The sequence below is a fragment of the Pyxicephalus adspersus genome, chromosome 7, assembly GCF_032062135.1.
Source record: "Pyxicephalus adspersus chromosome 7, UCB_Pads_2.0, whole genome shotgun sequence".
In the NCBI taxonomy this organism is placed as follows: domain Eukaryota; kingdom Metazoa; phylum Chordata; class Amphibia; order Anura; family Pyxicephalidae; genus Pyxicephalus; species Pyxicephalus adspersus.
This window is the reverse complement of record NC_092864.1, coordinates 24,914,258-24,940,613: the sequence shown is the minus strand read 5'-3', so window position 1 is coordinate 24,940,613 and position 26,356 is coordinate 24,914,258. Positions and strand designations below refer to the sequence as shown.

Sequence of the window (26,356 nt, the reverse complement as noted above, 5' to 3'; positions counted from 1 at the left end):
AATCTGAATTGTGTTCCAGTTCACAGTTGGCACCAAGGCCTCCATACGGTTCTGTCACTTGGACGTGAGTGGGTAACACAAGAAACTGTGTGATCCTAATTGTGCAATTCTGTGGCTGGCAAAGTCCCCGGCGTATTCCATTCTACAAAGACCCGGCAAGATTCAGAACACAGGAAACCTACCAGAATCTCAGCTGCCTGCAGCACCGAAGACCAGGCCACACTCACCCAGAACTCACATGGAACTCACCCGGAACTTACCCGAAACTAACGCGGAACCCAAGCGGAACTCACCTTGAACTCATCCAGAATTCACCCAGGACTTACCTAGAATTCATCAAGAACTTACCATCTGCTTCACCAGCTCAGTGACTTCCTAGATATTTCTGTGTCCCCGGACTTCTGTGTAGAAGGGATGACAGAAGACCAGGAGCCCACAGACAATGCAGTGCCAAGATTCCAGCACAGACAAGTCCAGAATACAGTGCAGAGGTCTTACACAGGGCAATCCGTCCACCAGACCAGATATAAAGGATAAAGACAAAAGCAGAGTCGGGGTTACAGTCACAAGGTCGGTCGAGGCAGCAATAGAATCTCAGGGTCAGAATCAGTAAATCTAACAAATAACACACCAGCAGCATATTAGCCCAGCTTAACTCTACAACAGACACTGATGTTTGGGAGCAGAGAGGCTACAAAGTCGTATCAGCCAATGGAAGTGCAGGATTGAGACCAGGAACTACTCTTCTCATTGGCTGCAGCATCAACTCCAAATATGTTGAGAGACCATCCATGCCCAATGCAAACCATGGATGCCGCAGACAGCAGATTGGAGGACTAACAACTATTTCCCTGAGCGACACCATTGAAGGGACAAAAACTGGGGCGCACTGACTGGGGACTGTGCGGGATCACCTAACGCCAGATCAATTAATTGGCATTGCCAATCTTCTGCCAACCAAACCAAAAATGGCTGAAATAATAAAATGACAATCCCCGCCATGTCATCTGTATTGTAGGTTAAATGAATCACACATGAACCAACTCATCGATTAAACAGAAATCTTTGGAAGATCCATATGATACCCTAATACAAACATACAAAGATCGGTTCAGGAGTGCACAAGATTCCAGAATATCGGGATAGAAAATACAACATCCACTCAACATCAGCCCTACACTCATCCAATCTCTGCTAGAATCATCCAGTCACTCCTACAGACATACAATCAGAATCACCAGCACAGAGGTAACAGTGGTCCTAACAACAATTGTGGAAATCCCTATGACCAGATCCCATCAAAGATCCCTGGTTGCATTAGGGATGTGGTTCCTGTCCATTTCCCAGTACGGAGCAATCTCATAGCATTCAGTTTATTATCCTGCGGAGATGAGTTTAGTAAATGGCTTTTGCAAGATGTAAACTACAGGATTTGAGGATCTGAGTTTCACCCAGCAATATTCTTCACATCGCCAAGATATGGATGGAAGGGAATTTGTCCCCAGGAATTGCGGCCAGATGGAGCTCTAATGGAGAGGAAGAAGCCGCAGAATTTGTCTTCCAGATGCCGCACCAAATCTATGCGAGATTCGTGTTTATGGCCCAATAAATGAAATGATTCTCTATAAACCCCGGAACCTAGTGAATAAAAAGTTATGTCTGCCATTTGCAGGATCCATCACCAGGGCCGTTTACCTCCATCTGTCACCAATCACCAAAGGACTCCATACACCATCACAGCGAGTACATCACAATATATTTCTGATATTAGGACTTTACATCTGCCCATCTGGAAGCTGATTGCTTGTCACCTCCATATTATTTACATGAATGGAAGCCCCTCCAGATTTATGGACCCACTGGGGTGACACTGCATGTAAAGAGGCCCCCAATTCACAGCAGAAAAGGGTTTAAAATGAAAAAGGGAGCCAAAATATTCAGTCTGCTGTGCCAGTTATGAAGGTGAATTGGGAAATGGAGAGAAGCCACCGGACGCTGCGACCGGATCAAGACGGGCAATCAGCGCAATGTAATTATCACAGCTTGTTCACTCTCAGCAAATCTCAGCGTGAAATTCTTCACAGCAATTCAAGAAAACTTTCTGCAACCTCCAATTATCCATCAGTGGAAGCATTTACCAACCAATTTCCACAAAACACATTGCATCCTCTCAACATGTCAACATTACCTGGACATTTTACTCTGGACAGCCATAAATGTGCCACAATGTGTAATGTGTAATTTTACATTTTGTAACAGGACAGGAATTTTGTAACATCAAAAGGTGCAACTTCTGCAGTTGGGAGGTCATTTCTATGCTAAATGCCAAGAGGCTGTACATAACCTGGCCCCTGATAGAGAATTTGATATGGAAGAAGATGGGAGGGATGTGGTGAATGGGCCCGTGTTTCTGAAGACATTTCTGCAGTATGGGTGGAATTGTTGCTTCTCTTTCTGTTTCCATTACTTGCCCCCTCTCCTTCTGTCTCTGCTGTGCCAAAGGAGTGTGGGTAGAAATTCAGGAAGCCGGTGCAGATACCCAGAAGATCGGGTAAAAAGTTGGGTCAGATGGAAAAAGAAAAGGGTACAAGGAGGAGGATTCTGAAACTTGGCAGGCGATGGGGAAAAAGAGAAGAGGGGGTCCATCTTTGACCAAGTTCTTTAGGTAGTTTGTATAAAAGTTACTCCAATCATCCTGACTACTCCAATCAGCTCCCTCCATTGAAGATGGTGACCGGTAATGGCGCCAGAATCAAATGTAAACGGAAACATTTTTCAGAGGTGAATTTTGTCTTCATTCTTTGATGGGTCCTTAAGGGTTTTGCCAGGTCCCTTGAGGTTTAGGGACCGGCTCACCTTTCATGTTAAATTTTACTTAAAGATTTATCAGCACCGGCCCTGAGGACACTCTGTGTGTGCAGAGACCGGAATGTAGAGAATCAGAAGTCACTATGGAGCACTTTCTTCCCCAATGCCCCTACAATGTAGAAGAAAAGTGTGGGGAGGGCTCTAGGTATTCCCTGTCATTTTCATGGGTTATGCAGAGGGGGTATATGGAGGGGGGATAAAGCATTCCAGACTCACCGGGATTTTGATACTTTTTTATAATCAGTGCAATGGTTTGATATTACACTTGGAATGCTTGGTGGCAGGTATGCATATGGAAAGAATTCCTTTCTGTGGAGGTGGTGAATGGTAATCTGCATGTGGTGGGGTAAATGTGGGGTCTGGAGAGGGTGAGGATATTGGAGGGACCTGGATGAGGGCATATAAGAACATCACTTCTTCCTTCAGTGTTCTTCCTCTCTCAGGGAGACTAGATTTTTCTGTTTGTCCACAGATTTTGTTATATGGATTGGATTTAAAAAGAGACATACGGGGGGGAGTTTGCTTCTTGGCCTTGCTTAGTCTTTGTTTTTAGTTTGAAGTTTTTGTAAATAGATTTTAATTTTTTTTTCTGACAGAAATATTTATTTATTATTTTCTAATATTTTTTTTAACAAAAACAAAGTGTATATATATAATTTATTATCAGACAATATTTAGCTCTGGCACATACCGCAGTGCTGTACAGAGAACACCAAGCCAGACCCACCTGTCCCTGAACCGAGGAGCTGACACTCTAATGCCCCCCCCCCCACAGTCACACACTATTATTATACATTTATATAGCTCTGACATATACTGCAGTGCTGTTTAGAGAACACTGAGCCAGTCCCATCAGTCTCTGTACAGAGAAGCTGGCACAATACATTTATATAGCTCTGATATATACCGCAGGGCAGAGTTTTTCAGGAAATTGCAGTACAGGTGTCACATTTCCCTGTCACATTTTGTTCTGTGAATTGCACCGATGATAATGATGAATATAAATCACCTTTATGATATCACCCTGTGGGATGAAAGGGCCATAAATTGGGGAATATTCAGACGAATGTATAGTGTGTAGAGATGATGGCTCAGTTTTGGATGATGTTATAGGGATATTAGCGCTCATACTTCAGTTCTGTAGGTCCCATCATCGTACATTGATTGCTCTCCTGTATTTCCAATCAATGAACATGGGTTACTATAGAGTTCCGTACGTCTGTTCATTATCATGCTGAATTTGACAATTGGATTGATTGGTGGATAAATGATCTCAGACACGTCTGCTGCTCTGTGTGGAGTCAGTGGGTAAACAGGTTCGGAAAAAATCCAATGATATCTATTATTCACTCCACACTGGCAGATGATCGATATTCACCATGAACAACGCTGCGTCTATAACATGATTATTGCAGCAAAGGTAATAATTTCCCCCCCCAGATAACTAGAGATGGACAAACCCTTCCCTGTGACTGCTACAGTCTCGATTTATCCAGGTATACAATATATTGCATCCGTTCTAGTCTGGGAATATCCACAGATGGGGTATTAATTTGTGGATTTTGTAATATGGGGCTTTCACTCTTATCAGAGATGATTTCTATGTGATCGGAAGATTTAGCGTACATTGTTCATTGTAACCAATTTATATGTCACGTAGAAGCCATTAACTGTGACAAGTAACCAGCAACCAAACCCAATGATTCACCCAACTTGACGACAACATTCTGGAGAACCAATCAAACCACGATGAGGAACCCCCACATCCAATCTTTGTAGGTGCAGGAGAGGTCTTTGTGTGGGGCCTCCACCTGCATTACAGAATCCAAACTCTCCACAGACGTGTTCTTATACAAGATATATCGCCACAAGGTGAACCCACCAATCAGGGTATTGCCCACCAAAGATGGGCTGCCAACCATTGCAGTTCCCCTTCTCACCAATGTTGGCCCTTCCATGCTTCTCATAGCTCTGCCTTTGATATTCGGTCAGGAATGATCTTCCATTCTCTTAATTTAATATCTGCCAATTTATCAGAAAATTTGGAAAGATTTGTGCACTGGAAACAAACATGGAGGATGCTCAGGACACCAATGCGCCTGTCCGATCGGGGGCAGAAGGAGCCATCAGATCCCAAAATGTCCATCCAATGAAATATCTACATTCTGTCAATAAGCATTTTTCATGCTTAAATATCTGAATTGTAACCTGAATGTATACAATACTGTACATCGCCACTGCACTGTTGGAGCCATAAATTGCTTTCCTGCCCTCTCAGCTCCTTTCATGTCCCTGGTGATAGATCTCACAAATGTTTAACATTCTCCTTTATGACAACAATAAAGTTGATGAGTCTTATTGGGACAAATGACATTTAGCAGATGTTCACACGTTACTGTGGAGGAATTTGTGAAGGGAAATGTTGGAAGTTTTCTGATTGTCTGAAGGTCACATTGTGCTAAATCAACAGGAAAAGTTTTTATGTATTGTGCCCCCCCCCAACCCCAAATCTTTCCCCTTTCCTAAAACTGTCTCTAGGTGGTTTATAGATCTCATAAGGCTGAGAGAACAACCAATCAGGACACTTCCCAGGAGGCATTTGGTCTGTCCTGAAATCCAGATGGAAGTTGATGTGAGATAGCAATCAATGCAAAGCCTTCGGGTACCATGGAGTCACTGTATTCGGTCCCAAGCAACAAGAACCCAATAGGAGTCATCTACAATAAGTGATTACACTTTGGCTCTTTACACGTAGTACATTAATTTACTATTTTAAAATAAATATACAACACAATAAAATAGTTCTTTTATTCCTAAAAGAGATCAGCTGGATTTTAATCATCTTCTCAGTATGTGTTAAAGTTCTGGAAACCTTTTTGAGACTCTCTCTTTCTGCTCTCTCCCTCCCTCTTCAAGGTAATTACACTAAACCAGTGAGCGCTCCCTCTGGTGGCTAGTCTAAAAATGAATATATTATTGTAAATGTAAAAGCCACAACAGAATTTTATTTTACAACAGACAGCCCATTCTTATGTCCCTATAGGGCTTCCTCACTCTCAGCTGGGTTAATGATTTTTTTAAAATGGGTCCCAGCTGTGTTGAGGAGACACAGAGAGAAGACACAATGAGAGGAGACGCCGGGAGGAAAAGAGGAGAGGAGATGCCAACAGAGGAGACACAGAGAGAGGAGACACACAGAGAGGAGACACAGAGAGAAGAGACGCAGAAAGAGGAGACACAGAGAGAGAAGAAGCAAACAGAGGTGACACAAAGAGAGGAGACACAGAGAGAGGAGACACAGAAAGAGGAGACACAGAGAGAGGAGAAGCAGAGAGAGGAGAAGCAAACAGAGGAGACGCAGGGAGAGGAGACACAGAGAGAGAAGACGCAAACAGAGGAGGCACAGGGAGAGGAGAAGCCAACAGAGGAGACACAGAGAGAGGATACACAGGGAGAGGAGACACAGAGAGAGGAGACACAGAAAGAGGAGACGCAGAGAGAAGAGACACAGAAAGAGGAGAGAGACACAGAAAGAGGAGACGCAGAGAGAGGAGACGCAGAAAAGGGAGACACAGAGAGAGGAGAAGCAGAGAGAGGAGACGCAGAGAGAGGAGACGCAGAGAGAGGAGATGCAGAAAGAGGAGAAGCAGAGAGAGGAGACACAGAGAGAGGAGACACAGAAAGAGGAGATGCAGAGAGAGGAGACGCAGAGAGAGGAGAGGCAGAGAGAGGAGACACAGAGAGAGGAGAGAGAGGAGAAGCAAACAGAGGAGACACAGAGTGAGGAGACGTAGAGAGAGGAGAAGCAGAGAGAGGAGAAGCAAACAGAGGAGGCGCAGAGAGAGGAGACACAGAGAGAGGAGATGCAGAAAGAGGAGACGCAGAGAGAGGAGAAGCAGAGTGAGGAGACACAGAGTGAGGAGACGTAGAGAGAGGAGACACAGAGTGAGGAGACGTAGAGAGAGGAGACACAGAGTGAGGAGACGCAGAGAGAGGAGACACAGAGTGAGGAGACGTAGAGAGAGGAGGCAGAGAGAGGTGAAGCAGAGAGAGGAGACGCAGAGAGAGGTGAAGCAGAGAGAGGAGATGCAGAGCGAGGTGAAGCAGAGAGAGGAGGCGCAGAGAGGAGATGCACCCCTGTCACTGTCCCTTGCCCCATGAGTTAATTTTTCTAAGCTGTTCTTCATTTTCGGAGCTGACTTCATTGATTTCCTCTGCTTGCTCCTGTTGGAGGTTTCAGTATTGTGAATTAGTTATGAATTCCCCTTAGCCAGCCAATGGGAATTTATTATAGTGGTATGAGATGAGGGAAGGAGATAAAAGTTTAGAACCCTCCATACTGCCCTCCCTGCCCCGGGTCCTGTACAACAGAAGTATAGCCCTTGGGGGTGCCACATAGAGGCCGACATACAACACAGTGACATTTCCCTTTTCAATAATTTATTGATATAAAATATCAAGAGAAGTAAGTACACCCCTGGTACCTTAGGTAGGTTGGTATTTGTCTTTATTTATTAGAAATGAAGCCGCAGTTTGTTGGTATTTGTATTTATTTATTAGAAATGATGCCGCAGTTTGCAGAGCTCCCCACCGGTCCCAGTAAAGTTGGAACCAAACAATTAGAGATGTCTGGCATCAAATCAGCTTTTGGGGTGAATTTGCTGGGCCAGTCAGTCTGGGACAAATAATCAATCATGTGACATCCTTACAGTGAAATGGCCAAATTTAGATAGTTTGAAGTTTTTTTTACTGACATCCAGAATCTTCTTTCTGAGAGAACATCTCCCCCCTATATCTCAGGAAGATAGAAGAATGATTCCCAGATACTCCCTTAGGTGGTCTTTATTACTGGCACCCAATCTGGTCACATGATTCTGAACTCATGGATCTGAAGAGGTGAGAAAAGTTGGGGTGTACTTAATTTGCACATGATCAATCTGCATTCATAGATGGTGAGAGTGAATACACCAGGTCAGTTTCATGAGCTTATTGTTAATGTATCACTGTGTTAGCATTGCATGGATGAAGAACCAATGTTTGCTTATACAAATATATTAAAAAAACAGAATATTTTCCATGAAATGCTCATTTTCATGACTGTAATTGCAATATCTGCCCCTCTCCTTCCATGCAATATTCACCCTCCTTTGTCTCTTATATGTGCAGCAATCACCCTCGTCCTGTATATATAAAATATTAATCCCCCTGCCCCCGGGTATGTATAAGGAATATTTATTATGCACAGTCTGCTGGGTGTTCTTTTTAGGTGAACGTCTAGCAGATGACGGGAATCCTTTCCTCTCATCCATATTCATTGGCTCATCCTCTGCTATCTGACAGTTTTCAGATTGTTTTCATCTGTTTTGTAAGAATTCAGAATGGACATATCGGGTGATTTATTAAAGAAATATCATCTCCACCTTGGAATGGATAATTCACTTAGTAAAGGAGGTGAAACTCTGCTGACTCCCACCATCCAATCATGTGCAAGGAAAATCCTGTTTATTACATTTTCTATCTGTGCTCTGTTTTGGTCACAATGTTATTAAAATTTCCCATTTTATTGATTGTTTTTTTACTTCGCAGGCAGCAATTGGAGCGTTATGCTGCGTACATACATTTGAATATTGTACATATAGCGCCATTCTGTTCTATAGAGAGGGGAGGGGAGAGAAGGGAGCAGCACCTCGCTGTGCTCTCCTCCCTTTCATCTTCATTGCGGTCCTTCATCTTCTGTTGTTCATGAATCTGCCAGGACGGACAACCTCTGCACACTCTCCTGAGACAGCTCGTATCAGCTGGGAATTATCTAATGTGTGCAAGTAGCCTTAGGATACGTACACTTGTGCAATAATTGTCGTTAGAAAACGAACGATTAGCCACGATCAACGATTATTCACGATTATTTTGAATGATCGTATTGTGCACATTTCTGTACATGCTGAAACGATACGATTGTTCAAATATAATCCACCAATAATGTACACACACTAGATATGATCCTTTGAACAATGCAGGAACTAACGTGTACAGGAGAAAGTGTCACAGAACAATCCACAATCACACACACAATAGATGGTGATTTGTTTCCAGCGACTTTCTTCATTCATCGGCGTTGTTGGCCAGTTGTTCACTTTTTTGTTAACAATTATCATACAATCGGTCGTTAGGAGTTCATTTCCAATGATAATTATTGCACATGTGTACGAAGCATTAGGTTTAGTTTTGGATTTTTCTTAATTCTCAAAGAAATTGAAAAAACTCATTGATTGCAGAGCTCAATAGCTGAAGCCTAAAATACATGAAGTGATAAAAGTAATTGGCAATGTTCCCCTATGTGCTGTGTCTGGTGTCACTTCTGTATGAAATACAATCAGATACAACTTTATATCTCATATTAGCCACTCAGACTGGCAGGAGGGAGTATCTATAATGGATAAATCCTGTCTTTTCCAAGTTTGATAGTGGAAACACATTTATGAGGATGATCATCCAAGAAAGCTTCATTAAACTTTTATAGGTTGCTGCAGTCAGATGGATGAAGCAGGTGACATGTGAAGAGGGCGATGTAATGTCATGTAATGTCACTCCGACTCTACTGGAAGGATTTATAGCTGCAATGTATTTGTGTCTAAATCCTACAGAGCAACCTATGGAGGCCTCAGTTCTTCTCTCCAACCCAAAATCAATGTTTTACCACCACCAGGAAATCAAAGCAAAGGAAGCTCATAAAATGCCCCAGGAAGGTGTAACTTTCTGCACTGGATTATTGGGTCTGTTTTGAAATTTTCTATTCTTTTCTTCCATCCAGGTAAACTATCATTCTATATACAGCATGGCAGAGCTGCGATAACATTTACACACAATGACATTTCATTTCTCTCTGCCTTTTTCTTTTTTTTGTTCCTGTTGTGGATGTTCTAATTAGTGAGATCGCTGGCTGCCATTATTCAGTGTTACAAGCTGAAAATTGTGCAGCATTCCACATGTGGGCATGTCAGAGAATCCATCAAATCTATTCAGTGATTACCTTGTGGAATTCATTAGTTAGTTGAATTACAGGGGAGGCAGCAGCTGAACTGACAAGTCAAATTCTCAGTCTCTGGATAATCAGATCCATTACATTTCACTATTCCTCCAATACAATGATATGATCAGCCCAGACTAATTACTGAGATATGGATGGGGGTAAAGGGTAAGAAATACCCCTCTATGTGCACACTAACATTTGTATCTTCATATTGTGATATTAACAAAAAGTTTTCATAAAGGATAATTTGTAAAAAAACATCAGACAAACCAGCTGCTCTGATCATAGAAAACATCTGAGCTCAGATTACAATGTATTTCTGATATTTATAAATTGAAGGGTATTGCCTTGTATCAAAAGTTGGGGGGATATTTTAAATACACAATAAAAAGGTAAACTCTGCACATAGGAGCCAGCTCAGAATTCAATCATTGAGAAATGGAAGCTTTCAAACTGCTCCACAAACTGAAAAAAGAAGCCAAAAACCAGACAAATGTTAAAATTGATCCCTCATCACCTGGGTTCCTGATAGAATGGATCCCCAGAAGGCTGGATCCCGTTTAGACTGGATTCCTACAAGATTGGGATACTACAAGCACTACATAGATTTAGGGCTTATTTTTTGGATCTCTGGAGGACTATTTATGAGGATTAAGTTCCTGGAGCACTGTAATGAGAAAATATTCAACAACTGAACAAACATGGAACAATTTAGTTACTTTTTATCCAGAGGAGGAAGAATCATGAGGACCCTTTTGTATTTTTTTCTCTATCAACATTATTTTACCTCTATCACCATCATCATTTCACTGCTTAAGTTGAGTCTGGAAGGGTTAGACCTTCCACCAGCTGAAAAGTATTTCTTCTTATTTCCTGGCCTGATAAAATTGTAATTTTATATTTTATTCTTTGTTCCTGATGATAATAAAAGGAGGTAAAATAGGTATTTCCATTGTTAGGGCTGTTTTTACAGTAAAAGGAGACATCAGATTCTCTAGGTGTCTATGGGAGAGAGTCTCTGGGTGTCTATGGGAGAGAGTCTCTGGGTGTCTTTGGGAGAGAGTATCTGGATGTCTCTAAAAGGGAGTCCCTGTGTGGCTGTGGAAAGGAGTTTCTGGGTGTCTCTGGGAGACAGTCTCTGGAAGGGAGTCCTTGGTGTCTCTAGGAGGGAGTCTCTGGGTTCCCTGGAGGGGTGTCTCGGGGAGGGAGTCTCTGGGTGTCTTTGGGAGTGAGTATCTGGATGTCTGTGGAAGTCCCCTGGTGTCTCTGGGAGGGAGTCTCTGGAAAGGTGTCTCCGAGAGGGAGTCTCTGGAAGGGAGTCCCTGGGAGGGAGTCTCTGGAAGGGAGTCTCTGGAAGGGAGTCTCTGGGTGTCTCTGGGAGGGAGTCTCTGGAAGGGAGTCCCTGGGAGGGAGTCTCTGGAAGGGAGTCTCTGGAAGGGAGTCTCTGGGTTTCTCTGGAAGGGAGTCTCTGGAAGGGAGTCTCTGGCTGTCTCTGGGAAGGAGTCTCTGGGTGTCTCTGGGTGTCCCCGGGAGGGAGTCTCTGGGATTCTCTGGAAAGGAGTCTTTGGGTGTCTCTGGGAGGAGTCTCTGGAAGGGGGTCTCTGGGTGCCTCTGCGTGTCTCTGGGAGGGAGTCTCTGGTGTCTCTGGAAAGGGGGTCTCTGGGATTCTCTGGAAGGGAGTTCCTGGGTGTCTCTGGGAAGGAGTCTCTGGGTTTCTCACAAATGGAGTCTCTTGGTGTCTCTGGGAGGGAGTCGCCGGGAGTCTCTGGGTTTCTTCGGAAGGGAGTCTCAGGGTGTCTCTGGGAGGGAGTATCTGGAAGGGAGTCTCTGCGTGTCTCTGGGAGGGAGTCTCTGGTGTCTCTGGAAGGGAGTTCTGGGTGTCTCTGGGAAGGAGTCTCTGGGTTTCTCACAAATGGAGTCTCTTGGTGTCTCTGGGAGGGAGTCGCTGGGTGTCTCTGGGAAGGGGTCTCTGGGTTCCTCACGAAGGGAGTCTCTGGGAGGAAGTCTCTGATTGTCTCTCTTGTGGTGATGGAGTGAATAGGGTCCAGGCATAGTATAGAGAGGGGCAGGTTGGGGTAGAGTTATAGAGTGACACAATGTCAGAAGAACAGCAATTCTAGTGATGAGATATTTCACACCTGTAATGAGCCCCTATGGGGGCGATGAATCTCTGTTGCTTCCTGGTGTAATTCATTATAACCCCCCCCCCATCACAATGGTGTCTCTTTGCAAATCTAGGTTAATGCCAGAACAGGGGTACACACTTCTATCAGAATTGATAGCTATGGCTCTCCTTGCATTCTCATTTCCAGCTCCCAGATCATAAAAGTCTGAATGCCACAACTTACCAAATAGTCCTGGATGACCAACCCCAAATCATATCATACAGATAGGTTGACATTGGTCTGCAGTTGTAAATGACAAACATTCATCCAGATCTGCCCCTCGTATTCTGTGTGAATGTTTTTCCATCACTCCACCTTAAGATTGGACTCTGACACTGCAATCACAAGGCATTAAAATGTCTAAACTATTAAAGGGGTGATGAGGACATATATACATATTCTCTGTATTTGTTCTTATTGAATGTATGGGCTCTGCACAGTACCACTTCTTTTGTCCTGCACCCCAGGTGAAATTCTCAGTATCTGTTTTTATTTTGTACTTTGCACAGTACCACTTCTCCTGTCCAGTACCCCGGGTGTAATTCTCGGTATCTTTTTTTTTCTATATATGAACTCTGCACAGTACCACTCCTCCTGTCCAGTACCCCGGGTGTAATTCTCGGTATATGTTCTTATTCTGAATGTATGGACTCTGCACAGTATCACTTCTATGGGGTTATTGGTAGTGATCTTAGACACATGTAAGAAAACATAATTTAATATCGATGTATTCATATATACAAGTGAGATATTTACATTGGGCAGTAGAGCGGATCGATGAGGTTGGGTTGGGCCCGGGTCAGATTGGGTGGGGTCAGGCTGGGTAGGGTCAGGTTGGGGGTGGAGCCAGGTTGGGCAGGGGTGGGTGATTCGTATAATAAGACAAATAAAATGTTTTTCTTGTAAAATCAGAATCCGCAATCACAATTGATAATTCGTTTTTTGCGGAGCCTTCAGTAAAGATTGAAAAATATAATTCCCGGGGTGAACGGGTCGCTCTTTGTTCTGTGTACATAGAAATGTTCAAACATTGCAAAAATTGAAAAAGTGCTTCTTCCCAGACCAGGCACCATGTGCCAAATGACTTCTCCCGACCAATCCTCTGTCAGAATACAGAAATCCACCATCCAGGAAATTGCACTTGTAAAGGAGGAGGAGCTGCAATCCGATTGGATGAAATGAAAGGTTAGTACAACGTCTTGGAGGAGGAACAGAAGGAAACATGCACTACACTAATCGTATCCAAAACTGCCAATTGGGAATCTGAAATCCGCCGGCGGAGATTATATCCACCCTCGGGATCTTCAGTGTGCTGATATCAGACAGTCCCCACCCCCGAGGGTCTCTGAGAATCCACCAGACAGTCACCACCCCGGAGGGCCTCCGAGAATACAAAGAACATCTTATCTGCTCTTCATTCATCTTCCTCCACTTCCTGCGGTGGTGCCTGCACATCCGCCTGCGAACATTCACTGAAGAATCGAAGCAGCGTGCTGTAGAGGTGGAAGCGGCTCTTCTCCGATGAGATATTGTGACCTTCATCTGGATAGATCTAGAGGAAGAGAAAAGATGAGGAAATTTCTGGAAATATGTTGTCACCCCAATGCCTCCAGGGATGAGGAAGATGGCAGATTGGTTTTACACCTTGGGATTCATTATTGCAAGAATTGGCTTCCCAAACAGAAACAGAATCAATATTGTCAACCTGTGATGGGGGTGGGGTGGGGGTATACCGATATGGGGTCACCAGGGTCAGCTGAGTAATAACAACATCTGAGATGGGAAACAATAGAGAAAGGTGTCAGCGGGCATGTAAGGGGCAGGGAGCAGAGAAAGGCACCCCTCCCCCATATAGGTCCTGTAAATATGAGACACCCAGGACAATTGTGACACCCCAAAAAAATGGAAAGAACATAAAAGTGCATTCCCTGCAATCTGTGTCATGGATCACGCAGATTATTAATAATATGGCAGAGGGTGGTGGGGGTTGGTGACTTTTCACTCACCTGCGTCGTGTGATTCACTCCAGCTTTAATCAACTGTTTGATTAATTCAGCTGAATGCTGAAAATGGACTTTTGCTGTAAAAAACAGAAACAGAAAAGTTACAGAAGTTCAGGAAAAAGTTACAGACAGACTTTGCTGTGTCTAGCAGTGTGCTACTGTGCACCCAGACTGAAATGCTAATCAGGGTTGTGGTACATAAAACTTTCTCCTTCTGCTCAGTTCCCTGGATTCACCCATATTTATCATAATAAACCTTTTGATATTCACCAGTCCCCACTCTGGTGCCACATTTTTCCATATCCTGATCTGTGGCCATCTTGATTGGTCAGGATGATGTAACTCACCTGTACAGGTGTGTGGGAGTTCATTCAGCCCAGATTGCTGGGTCTCCTGGGCAAAGTGAAATCTGCCAGTAGAGCCGCGCTCAGGCAGGAAGAATAGTTTTTACAGAAGAAACGTCACCTGATTGTTTCTATAATAATCGTCGGCATGAATTGTGATCTCTTAAAGTGAGATTTCCTCACTGCCCCAGGTGAATGTTTGGTGTTATCACTCAGCAATTTTACAGCTGTATGAAGATTTATGCAAATTTCCAGTGTTCTGGTGCTCCCCGAGTTCCATTATCTGGGGGGGGGGGGGGGTTGATCCGTGAAATGTCTTTGTGACTTTTTCTTTCCAGAACTCAGAAACAAAAGACAACAGTGAGTTGAAACCTGTTATTGGTATTAGAAAGCTTTTAAAAGAAATATATAGAGAAGAAAATCTGGAGCGTCACTACCAGCTCACAGATGGAAAGTTTTTCTTAAAGCATGAAATTTCCAAGTGAGCCAAGTGAGTAAATGTTGTCACCACATTACAGTAAGAGGGAAAATATTAAACTTGCTGGCAGGATCACCAGGAACCCACTGCTGTATAATATCACTGGGACTGCACTATGTGTAACATGATGTCTTTGGGGAGGAGAATTCTATTACATTTGCATTGCCTAGTATTGTCTGGTGAGGGGTGAGGCCAGTAAAAAACTGAACGGAATAATAAGATGGTAAAAGAGAAATGGGGTGGAATTGGACCCAGAATGCACAGGGATTAAGGATGTGGGACACAGTCTCTGTTTTGGGGCAGTGGAGTAATATACATCTGTCCACAATAACCTTATTATATAATATTGGGGGAACCCCGGGAGTTTTGGGGTGGACTTACCGTCTGCTGTGCCATGGATCAGTAAGAGATTCTTCTCTTTGAAGCCCTGAATGTTGTGCAGCACACTGGATGCCTGCAGAGAGACGGAGGAGGCAGCAATAATTAGGGGGGCACACGTGAGATAATGGTGGGGTAGACTGTGGATGATTATAAAAAAGAAGAGGGCAAAAACATGGATGGAGCCAGGTATGGGTGTGCTGGGATTACCTGATACGTGTTCTCATCAGTGCTCGGCATGCCTAGATATCGCTCTGAAAATGCAGATGCTGCAGAGAGAAGAAAATTAAGTTGGAGATGGAAATGCTATCATCCGTGTGTGATGTGACCTGGCCACGTGTCTTCTGGTCACATCAGAGCTAAATTTGTACCTTACTGATTGTAATATATGGCACTGGGGGCGGAGTACCAGCGTGGTATTGTGTGTAATATATGGCAGTGGGGGCGGAGTACCAGCCTGGTATCGTGTATAATATATGGCACCGGGGGCGGAGTACCAGTGTGGTATTGTGTGTGATATATTGCACTGGGGGCAGAGTACCAGCGTGGTATTGTATGTAATATATGGCACTGGGGGTGGAGACCAGCGTGGTAATGTGTGTAATATATGGCACTGGGGGTGGAGTACCAGTGTGGTATTGTGTGTAATATATGGCAGTGGGGGCTGAGTACCAGCGTGGTATCGTGTATAATATATGGCTCCGGGGGCGGAGTACCAGTGTGGTATTGTGTGTGATATATTGCACTGGGGGCAGAGTACCAGCGTGGTATTGTGTGTAATATATGGCACTGGGGGTGGAGTACCAGTGTGGTATTGTGTGTAATATATGGCACTGGGGGTGGAGACCAGCGTGGTATTGTGTGTAATATATGGCACTGGGGGTGGAGTACCAGCGTGATATTGTGTGTAATATATGGCACTGGGGGTGCAGTACCAGTGTGGTATTGTGTGTAATATATGGCACTGGGGGAAGAGTACCAGCGTGGTATTGTGTGTAAAATATGGCACTGGGGGAAGAGTACCAACGTGGTATTGTGTGTAATTTATGGCACTGGGGGAAGTGTACCAGCGAGGTATCGTGTATAATATATGGCACCGGGGGGCGGAGTACCAGCATGGTATTGTGTGTAATATATGGCACTGGGGGTGGAGTACAAGCGTGGTATTGTGTGTAAAAAATGGCACTGGGGGTGGAGTACCAGTGTGGTATTGTGTGTAATATATGGCATTGGGGGCGAAATACCAGCATGGTATTGTGTATAATATATGGCACTGGGGCCGGAGTACAAGCGTAGTATTATGTGTAAAATATGGCACTGGGGGTGGAGTACCAGTGTGGTATTGTGTGTAATATATGGCACTGGGGGCGGAGTACAAGCGTGGTATTGTGTGTAATTTATGGCACTGGGGGCGGAGTACCAGCATGGTATTGTGTGTAATATATGGCACTGGGGGAAGAGTACCAGCGTGGTATTGTGTGTAAGATATGGCACTGGGGGTGGAGTACCAGCGTGGTATTGTGTGTAACATATGGTACTGGGGGTGGTATTGTGTGTAAAATATGGCACTGGGGGTGGAGTACCAGCGTGGTATTGTGTGTAACATATGGTACTGGGGGTGGAGTACCAGCATGGTATTGTGTGTAAAATATGGCACTGGGGGTGGAGTACCAGCGTGGTATTGTGTGTAACATATGGTACTGGGGGTGGAGTACCAGCGTGGTATTGTGTGTAATATATGGCACTGGGGGCAGAGTATCAGGGTGGTATTGTGTGTAATATATGGCACTGGGGGAAGAGTACCAGCGAGGTATCATGTTTAATATATGGCACTGGAGGCGGAGTACCAGCGTAGTATTCTGTGTAATATATGGCACTGGAGTCGGAGTACCAGCATGGTATTGTGTGTAATATATGGCACTGGGGGCAAAGTCATAACACTTTATTCTGCTGTTGTACTCTTCTGTATGTGTTCTGTACCACCTACCATATAACCTCATGTCAGTGATGGGGGCGATGAGGGCACCACATTTAAAGAGACGTTCGTTGGCCTTCAGGATCATAGACGCGATGTACCCTCCATAGCCCTGCCAGGGTAAATATCATTATTACCACCAGTGATACGCCTACCCCTCTGTGTAACATTAAATAACAAACCTCCAGCAGCTTCAGTGTCAGAGAAATAAAAAAAAATTGTAACATGAAGAACAGAAGTTATTTCACTTGGGTGAAAATATTTCACTATTTTTGATGTCTAGAGCTTTGGTGTGGCAAACCGGGATACCATGCCCACCTCTTACCCCACCACACCATAACTCTGGCCATCAAAAAAGTGAAATACACTGTGAGCCACGAAGGTTCATGACAACATCAGATTATTGTTACAGATTGTGAGTTACCTTCCCGAATATGCTGAGTCTGTTGGGATCAATATATGGCTCCCGTAACACCCACCTGCCAGGGGACAGACAACATTAAACTGATGAAATGCCGGATAATTTCAATGCTGCACCCAGACATCTCTATATGTTAAATAAATTATAAAATATTTATTTCCAGCCAAATAAATCCTATTCTGCACTATTATTCCCATTGATCGAGCAGCACTCATTCTTCCTCTCCATGTGGCATATTATGCACTGATGGGCAGTGATACATAAAAGTATTATATTAGGAATGGGGCAGAGCCTAGATCTGTCACCATAGATCCCACATCATGAGAGAACAAGTTCTCCAACTTCCTTCCTTTACAGCTAGAGGATGGTGCCAGGGCTAGGGTGTGCCCCCATCATGTCCTAACCCATACAGTGCCTATCGAGTATAGTGTGCTCTAGAGTGGTCCTAACCCTTAGAGTGCCAGTCGGCTACAATATGCCCCCACCATATTGTAACCAAAAGAGTGCCTAGTATATGCCCTCTGCATGTTCCAACCCATACAGGGTCCATAGCATATCATGACCAATACCATGCCCATCCCCTTGTGTATGCCTTCTGCATCTCCTAACTTATATCATGCCATCTACAGTTTGCCCCTTGTATCTCCTAGCCTATGTAGTGCTCATAACTCAGGTTTTTGCCCTCAGCATGCCTTTACCCATACAGTGCCCCCTGCATGACCCAGCCCATACCATGCCCATCATCTACATTGTGCTCTTTGCTGTTTCTTACCTACAAAGTGGTTTTCCCCCTTGGATTGTACAATCTGTCCAGTGCCCACCCTTCTTCCTGTAACTGCTATCACACAGAGACATGATGAGGATAGTACCCAGTACTGCAGAGTGCACAGCACACCTGTACCCATACCCATATTATGCCGAGTGCATGTAACTGATATCACAGCAAGCAAAGAGATGTAACAATTCTCACTCTACAGCAGCTATATGGTCCTTTACTTCCACAGATCCGAGCCCACGGTGAACTTCTTGCAGGATCTTCAGCCCCTGAAAGCCACTCCCTCGCCCATCAAAGCGTGCAACAATGACATTATCTGAGTTTATAAGAACAGAATCCCAATCCACATGGAACTTGTCTGTGACCAGCTGACTCCCCGGGGATTCGTCCCTGTAGGAGCAAATATAGGGTAATGTCAAAAGGATTGTGTATATGTTATTGTGGATGATTGGGCATCTGCCTTCTATCCACCCCAGTACATTTAGCTCACTGTCCAATATCCATATCACCGGAGAGATATGCACAGAACACACAGCTCCTCCCAGTATCCATGTCAGTAGGGAGATTTGCACCCCAGTACACTCAGCTCCCCCCAGTATCCAAGTCACCATTGAGATCTGCACCCCAGTACACACAGCTCACCCCCCAGTATCCATTTCGCCAGTGAGATCTACACCCCAGTACATACAGCTCACTCCCCAGTCTCCATGTCACCAGAGATCTGCACCCCAGTACATACAGATCACTCCCTCTGCACCCCAGTACCCCATACAGTGCCACATTCTTCTCTATATTACACACAGAGTCTTTTACGTTTCATATGCTGTACCTCATTCTTCTCTGTATTACATACAAAGAGTTATACCTTTCATATACAGTTCCTCATCCTCCTCTATAACACGCTTAAGAGTATTTTACCTTTCACATACAGTGCCTCATCCCTCTCAATAAAACACAGAGTCTTATACATTTCATATACAGTGCCTCATCCTTTCCGATAATACACAGAGTCTTTTACCTGTTATATGCAGTGCCTTATCCTTCTTTATAGTATACAGAGCCCTATGCCTCTCATATACAGTGCCTCATCCTTCTCTATAATATACAGAGCCTATGCCTCTCATATACAGTGCCTCATCCTTCTCCAGCACACACTACCTATGATATCTGTAAATTGAAGCATTGAGACTCTAAACCTAATACTGAAATACTTTGATGGCAGATAACATGTAAACCATGGCGGTCTGTCCAGGTTTATCATAGTGTATTCATATTGTATATCAGTGATGAAAATCCACACTTCTGGAGTGTTTTACAAGCTGTTGTCTATTAGGAAAACTTACACAATGAGGAGGAGAGGATAATGGTTTTGCACTGTAAAGTCTCGTGGAAACGAAAGCCGTAGAGGAAGCTCTAAAATGAGAGAATAATACTGAGGTAAGTGAGCACCTGAGACACCACACAGATGGAGAATTAGACCAAATGAAATAGACAGGTCTTTACCGTAATCTTCAATATTTATCATCTTTATCTCAGTCCGGAATATCTGCTTCTGGGAGACGGCCTCCTGCAGAACCGAGTTATTCTCCATCGTAAAAAAATCTGCAGAAGGCAAGGAGCAGAAAATTAGACCCCAACCTCCATTTCAATACTGTAATATGTGATTATGGGGGAACATTAAAGTGTCAGCTCCTCTGAACAAAGAATGGGGAGACTGGCTCAATGTCCTCTTTACAGCACTGTGGTATATGTCAGAGCTATATCAATGTATAATAATAGTGTGTCAGATCCTCTGATTTTAGTATATCATCAGGACATACAGAGCAACTTACTGAAGGGATGCAGGCTGTTGGCATAGCATATTGTGAATTTTAGACAATTTGGTAAATGTATTAAAAATATGAAATCTCACATTTATATAATTTTTCAGACCCTTTACTTAGTTGAAACCCCTTTGGTAGCCATTACAGTCTCAGGGCTTTCTGGGTGATGATGAAGCTTTGCACCCCTGGATTGGGGGATTTTCTGCCATTCTTCTTGGTTGGATACCGTTGATTGGCAGCCATTTTCAGGTCTCTCCAGAGATGTTCTATAGGGTTCAGGGTTGAGGCTGGGCCCCTCTAGGACATTCACAGAGTTGTCCCTAAGCCCCCCCCCGTGTTGTCCTTGCCGTGTGCTTTGGGTCATTGTCATGTTGGAACCTTTGGTCCAGTCTAAGGTCCTAAACACTGTGGAAAATGATGGAGGCCACTGAGCTCTTGGAAACATTTAGTGCAGGGTTTTTGCCCTGATTGTCAGCTATGAGGAATTCTATAGAGAAGTGGCACCTTCCTAAATCATGTCCAATCAATTTACCAAAGGGGGGTGCCAATCAAGGGGCAGAAACATCTCAGCAGCCACCAAAATGGGAAGCACCTTAGCTAAATTTCATTTCATTTGTTGTTAAAAAATCTCTGAATACTGATGGAAATGTGAGATTTTAGTTTTATTTTTTATTACATTTACAAAATTGTCTAAAATTCTATTTTCGCTTTGTTATTATTAGAGTGCTGAGTGTAAATAATGAGGAAAAAATAACATTTATAGTAAATGATTGTAGAATCAGACCGCACCATAACAAAATTGAAAAAAGGGGTCTGAAAACTTTGTGAAGCCGCTGTAGACCCCAGCAGTGAATGTCTCTGATTGGCTCGCTGTTGTTCTGGTAAATTGTATTATCTGTGGAATATTCAAGGGGTCTGAATACTCTCGGTAGCTTAGTGAATCAGATGAAGCTCTACTGACTTCAACCATTCAATCATTTGCAAGAATATCAACTTTTTTAAAACACCTGTGATTGGGTATTCTTTGCACAGGAAATTACCTATTGCAAGGCCTTTAGTAAATCAGCTCCAATATATTCAAATATCTCCGCCCCTCCATTAACCCCTTTGTGAATGACAATTTGGCACATTTGTTCTGGGAAACAGGAATTGAACTGACCTGAAGCGTTGTTGGTGTTGTGGACGGTGAACATCGGGACTCTGGGACCTACAAAAGCAGAAATCATAAGTCATACAATGAATGTAGAGTGAACATGGAAGGAAGTGAAGTTTCCTGTGTCAAGACTCTTTACTGTCTCTATGAATTAAGGATTTTGTGTTCGTTACTATTAAAGATTGAAAAATGTTGATCTGCCAACAGATGGCAAGAAACATGGATACAAAGAATATCTGATAAAGGCAATTTCAGCCAGTTCCCCATAGTTCTCCTGTATGGGGGGTGGGGGTGTACAATACTCACAGTATACCACCGTGTCACCATTGGAATGGATTTTGATGAATCAACAAGCAATGTGTCAGATTGTGGCTGCTGTAATCAGCCGCATTAGGTGACAAAAATTTCACGTGATCCAAATCTTGGTAAATGAGTCACGGTGTTAGGACTGTGAATCTGATCTTCTCAGGGGGTTCCTTGGTTGTTGGTCACCTTGTCGGAGGTCCTCCTTGAAAATTTGGGAACATGGCGGCACTGGGGGATGGAAGACACTTTCCTTCTCCCTTTTGTCATTTTCTAATTTTCTCTGTGTCACATCCAATGTAATGAAATTGTTTCTGGAGTTTCATCTCAGAGATGGAAGCAGAAAATCCGTCTCTGCTGGATGGATACAAATCGCTGATGTTTATCAATGTTCAGAAATCCCATTAAAGAGAGCAGAGACACTTCCAACCAACCAGACAGATCGTCTGCTGTTCTGCAGCCAAAAAACAGCTTCCAAATCTCAGAAAATATCATAATTATTGTACTTTTATTGATATAAAAGGATAGCGGCATTACCGCCTATCCTCAGGGGAATTCTTCGTAATCCTGCCATCAATCTTCACACTATAGGCTTCAAATGGTGTCTACTAGGCCCAATATTATATGGAGGACATACATAGATATGTGAGGTGATTGGGAATTGTATGTGATCAGATCGGTAAGATCGATAAGAACACAATTGGAACCTCCATAAAATATATTCAGATATTGAAGAATATGTATGTGATCAGATCGGTAAGATCGATAAGAACACGATCGGAACCTCCATAAAATATATTCAGATATTGAAGAATATGTGCCATACCAACTCATGTCAGATCCTTCCTCTGATTGGTTGTGCTTCTCACCTTTGCAGTGCAGCAAGAAGTGATGGTTTAAAGGGCTGAACTGTGCGTTGAAGTAGGAGCACTGATCCCGGGCCAATTCGCAGGACAGACACTGACGATTCAATAATCCAAAGATTGACACGCTGGAAGCAAAAGATCAGATACGAGAATATTGATCACATTGTATATACAGTATAGTATCAGTATGCACTGTGGGAAGACCCCATTAGGAGCTTTGTGACCTGGTGCAAAGACACCATAGAGGGGTCACTGGGGGGTTATAGGAGTCACTGGGTGGTTACAGGAGTCACTGGGGTTTATAGGTTTATAGGGTTTACTGGGTGATTATAGGGCTCACTGGGGGGTTATAGGTTTATAGAGGTCACTGGGGGATTATAGGGGTCACTGAGGGGTTATAGGATTATGGGGCTATCTAGGGGATTATAGGGGTCACTGGGGGATTAAAGGATTATAGGGCTAACTAGGGGATTATAGGGGTCACTTGAGGATTACAGGAATAATGCACTCACTGGGGGATTATAGGGGTCACTGGGGGATTATAGTGCTCACTGGGGGATTATAGTATTATAGGGGTCACTGGGGGATTGTGATTGGTCTCTAGGGAATTGTCTATAAAAGGGAAAAATTCTAAAGTGATTGGTGTTTGGTGACTGTAGTCTGAATATATAATACATCAGTGTACCATGTATCAATACTGCTGCCGCTCACAAATAAAGCTGAAGGCCCCCATATTTCCTGGGCTATAAAAGCTGCACACATGGAAAATATGCCCCACCAAAGAGCAGAGGGCAGTTATTGGCCACCAGAGTCATCACTATGTGAGACCTAGGGATCAGATTTGGATGATATCAGACATGAGATGTTGCAGCAACATTCATGAATAAAATATTTTATGAATTGAGATCTCAATCAATATTAAAAATTGTGTGTAATTTCCCTGGAGATTTCCCATCATTCTCTGCTCTGGGTTTGTAAATACAATGTTGCCAGAAGATTCTCATTATTATCTCTCTATAGGGGCAGCTTGCGTTTATTTCACATGCTTTGTATGAAGCATCGGATTGACCCCATGTTATATCACATTGCCCATCATTGACTGGGCATCCATTACCTGTACAGCTGGCGACCCCGGGGTGAGTCCTCCGTACTGAGGAAATATCTGGGAGAGATGAAAGCTATTAGATGGGATTGACACAAACCCGGACTGACCCCCTCCCACCGAATATATATATATATATCCATCCATCTATCTATATTTACTGTCTACATATAGTGCTTTATATTTAATACACCCCAGCAAAATCTGTTAGTGATGGGGGAACTTACAGCTTCTGGGAGGGTTCATCATATGCCAGAATCCTGATGACCTCCCAGCTCCCTGAGGTCAGGTGTCTGATGCTCACCCCATCAGTCTTGGCCTAGGTAAAAGAAGACACCATATAGGCACCACATACCTTGTGCAGACATTGTACATCCCATAGACACTGAAGATCCTTGAAGGCACCACATACACCAAACAGTCATTGTACATGCCATAGACACCATTTATTCCCTATAGGCACCACATACCCCATGCAGGCAGTATACCTCCCATAGGCACCATATTATCCCTATAGGCATCACATACATAATGAAGACATCATACATCTCACAGACACTATATAATACTTATAGGCACCACATACATCATAGAGAAGTTGAACATCCCATAGACACTATATAATCTTTAAAAGGCACCTCATACACCATACAGACAATGTACATCCCATAGACACCATTTATTCCTTATAGGCACCACATACCCCATCCAGGCAGTTTAGATACCATAGGCATCATATTATACCTATAGGCATCACATACACCATGCAGGCAGTATACATCCCATAGGCACCATACAATCCCTATAAAAACCACATACCCCATGCAGGCAGTATACATCTTATGGACACCATCTTATCCTTATAGGCACCACATACCCCATGCAGGCAGTATACCCTGCATAGACATTATATATTCTGTACAGACACATTTCCTCCTTCTGCAGGACTTACCTGGACAGTAAACATAGCAATATGATGGAACTCTCCTCGTCCTCCCTGTTTTACTGGAACCGTCATGAAGAATTTTGTGCCATCCTTAGAAAAGACCGGCTCCTCATTCTGCCAACCAGAAGAGGAAGAGTTACCAGACAATTCCCCCCCATAATTTGATATTTATATAGAATACACACAGATTGTTACCTGCTTGGACAGCCAGACATCTGACACAACTTCATACTTCTGGAAAAAAAAATTTCAAAGCATTAGATATGTGTTTCCACAGGTTTTATTCATTTGCTGTTTAGTGTTGATGGTGTCATGTGACTGGAGCCTGCCATTGGGGTGACAGATATTTGCTGACGTTGGGGGGTGACGATTGAGGTCTCATTATCCTGAGTGGTGACCGCAGGACCGCATGTCACGATGGGAACACATTAGCCTCCATGATTGGCCAATATGGGGCAAATATCAGGAAGCCCCTCTTGTGCAGCACTTATAGGATAGGCCACTTTCTGTGTGTGGTTTTGTTTTCCTTTTAAAGAGTTAATAAGGTAACAAACTGTTATTTGCAGCAAGCGCAATTCTTCTCCTGGGATTCTGCTGCAGCTAAACAGATTTGCAGCTGCTGTAGATAGCACTTGTCCCAGGGGTCAGAGGTCACACTCATAATAAACTGAGCATAATCTGCTGGTGATAGGATTCTGGATCCATAGAGGGTAAATAGGGTCACCCAACTCCGAGGAGACAGAAGCTCATTGATGTGGTCACGCAATACATTGATAGGCTTTTATAGAAGATCCTGCAGGTTATCACTTACCTTAGACACAGCCGTCACCTTTGCGCAAAATTCACATGTCGGCCATTATTTTCAGGTTTATGTACGGAGGGACAGAATTCAGGGAAACCTCCAGCTTCATTAAGCATGCGCACAGGGCAGTGAGCAGAACATTTACTGCCATTTTTTTTATTCCTTCTTAGATGTTCCCATGTTCAGCAAAGTTTTGTCTTAAATGGAAGAAACCCAAATCCAAGAAAATGTGCAGTCTGACAAATGCCACCATGAGTGGTCAGCTTTATAGAAAGGAAGCTTTGCCCAATTCTCCCATACAGGAGACATTAGGAGTCATCGTCAGAATGTAATGAGCAGAGGAATGGGCTGGAATCCTGAGAGAATATCTGAGAGAATAATGGCCCACCATTGTCCGTATTGTCTGGGTGTTAGTGTTGTTTTTTTTAGGTTGAAACAGATTCCATGCAGAAACTTTGTGGAATTAGTAAGGATCAGATGGAATGTTTTTTTATTTAACAAACTTAAATACCATCAAAATACACATAAAAAAAAGGTTAAAAGTGATATAAATATGATCATTTCTGGAAATGAAAAAATGAAACCTCTCAAAGGAAGTGTAAATAATGCACAAAAACAAGGCAAACCTTTACTTTGCTTTCATTCTTTTGGGTGAATAGCTCTTTTGTCTGGCCAAATCCTCCCATATATGTCACATACAAACCCTCAATTCTTAGCTCACACCCTCCTACCTGCTGGTCGGTCACACGCACCTTGGTGCACGCTCCTGTGGTCGTCTCACAGACAGTCAGAATGGAGATGTTCTGCAGTCGGTTGAGCCATCGCACCACAGTTCTGGTGTTACTGATCCATTTCACCATTGTGATATAATAGTCCCTACAAGAAGATCAGAGAACCCGTCAGATCGGAGTCACTGAGTGCAAT

At 43.5% G+C, this 26,356-nt stretch overlaps 1 protein-coding gene across 1 annotated transcript in view; it reads right to left on the bottom strand.

The window, feature by feature from the left end:
• Positions 1–12,765: 12,765 nt before the first annotated feature.
• Positions 12,766–26,356, bottom strand: part of DPP10 (dipeptidyl peptidase like 10) — a 61,623-nt gene continuing 48,032 nt past the window's right edge. Inside the window, exons 10-25 of the mRNA XM_072417847.1 lie at positions 26,185–26,308; positions 24,826–24,864; positions 24,637–24,744; positions 23,912–24,003; positions 23,697–23,744; positions 22,586–22,707; positions 21,420–21,467; positions 19,941–20,039; positions 19,781–19,850; positions 18,633–18,827; positions 17,666–17,720; positions 17,254–17,353; positions 15,477–15,535; positions 15,270–15,342; positions 14,070–14,143; positions 12,766–13,615 (exon numbers count right to left, since the gene is read on the bottom strand). Of these exons, the coding sequence (XP_072273948.1) occupies positions 13,478–13,615; positions 14,070–14,143; positions 15,270–15,342; positions 15,477–15,535; positions 17,254–17,353; positions 17,666–17,720; positions 18,633–18,827; positions 19,781–19,850; positions 19,941–20,039; positions 21,420–21,467; positions 22,586–22,707; positions 23,697–23,744; positions 23,912–24,003; positions 24,637–24,744; positions 24,826–24,864; positions 26,185–26,308 (1,444 nt within the window). The 3' untranslated portion in view covers positions 12,766–13,477. The remainder of the gene's footprint in view (positions 13,616–14,069; positions 14,144–15,269; positions 15,343–15,476; positions 15,536–17,253; positions 17,354–17,665; positions 17,721–18,632; positions 18,828–19,780; positions 19,851–19,940; positions 20,040–21,419; positions 21,468–22,585; positions 22,708–23,696; positions 23,745–23,911; positions 24,004–24,636; positions 24,745–24,825; positions 24,865–26,184; positions 26,309–26,356) is intronic.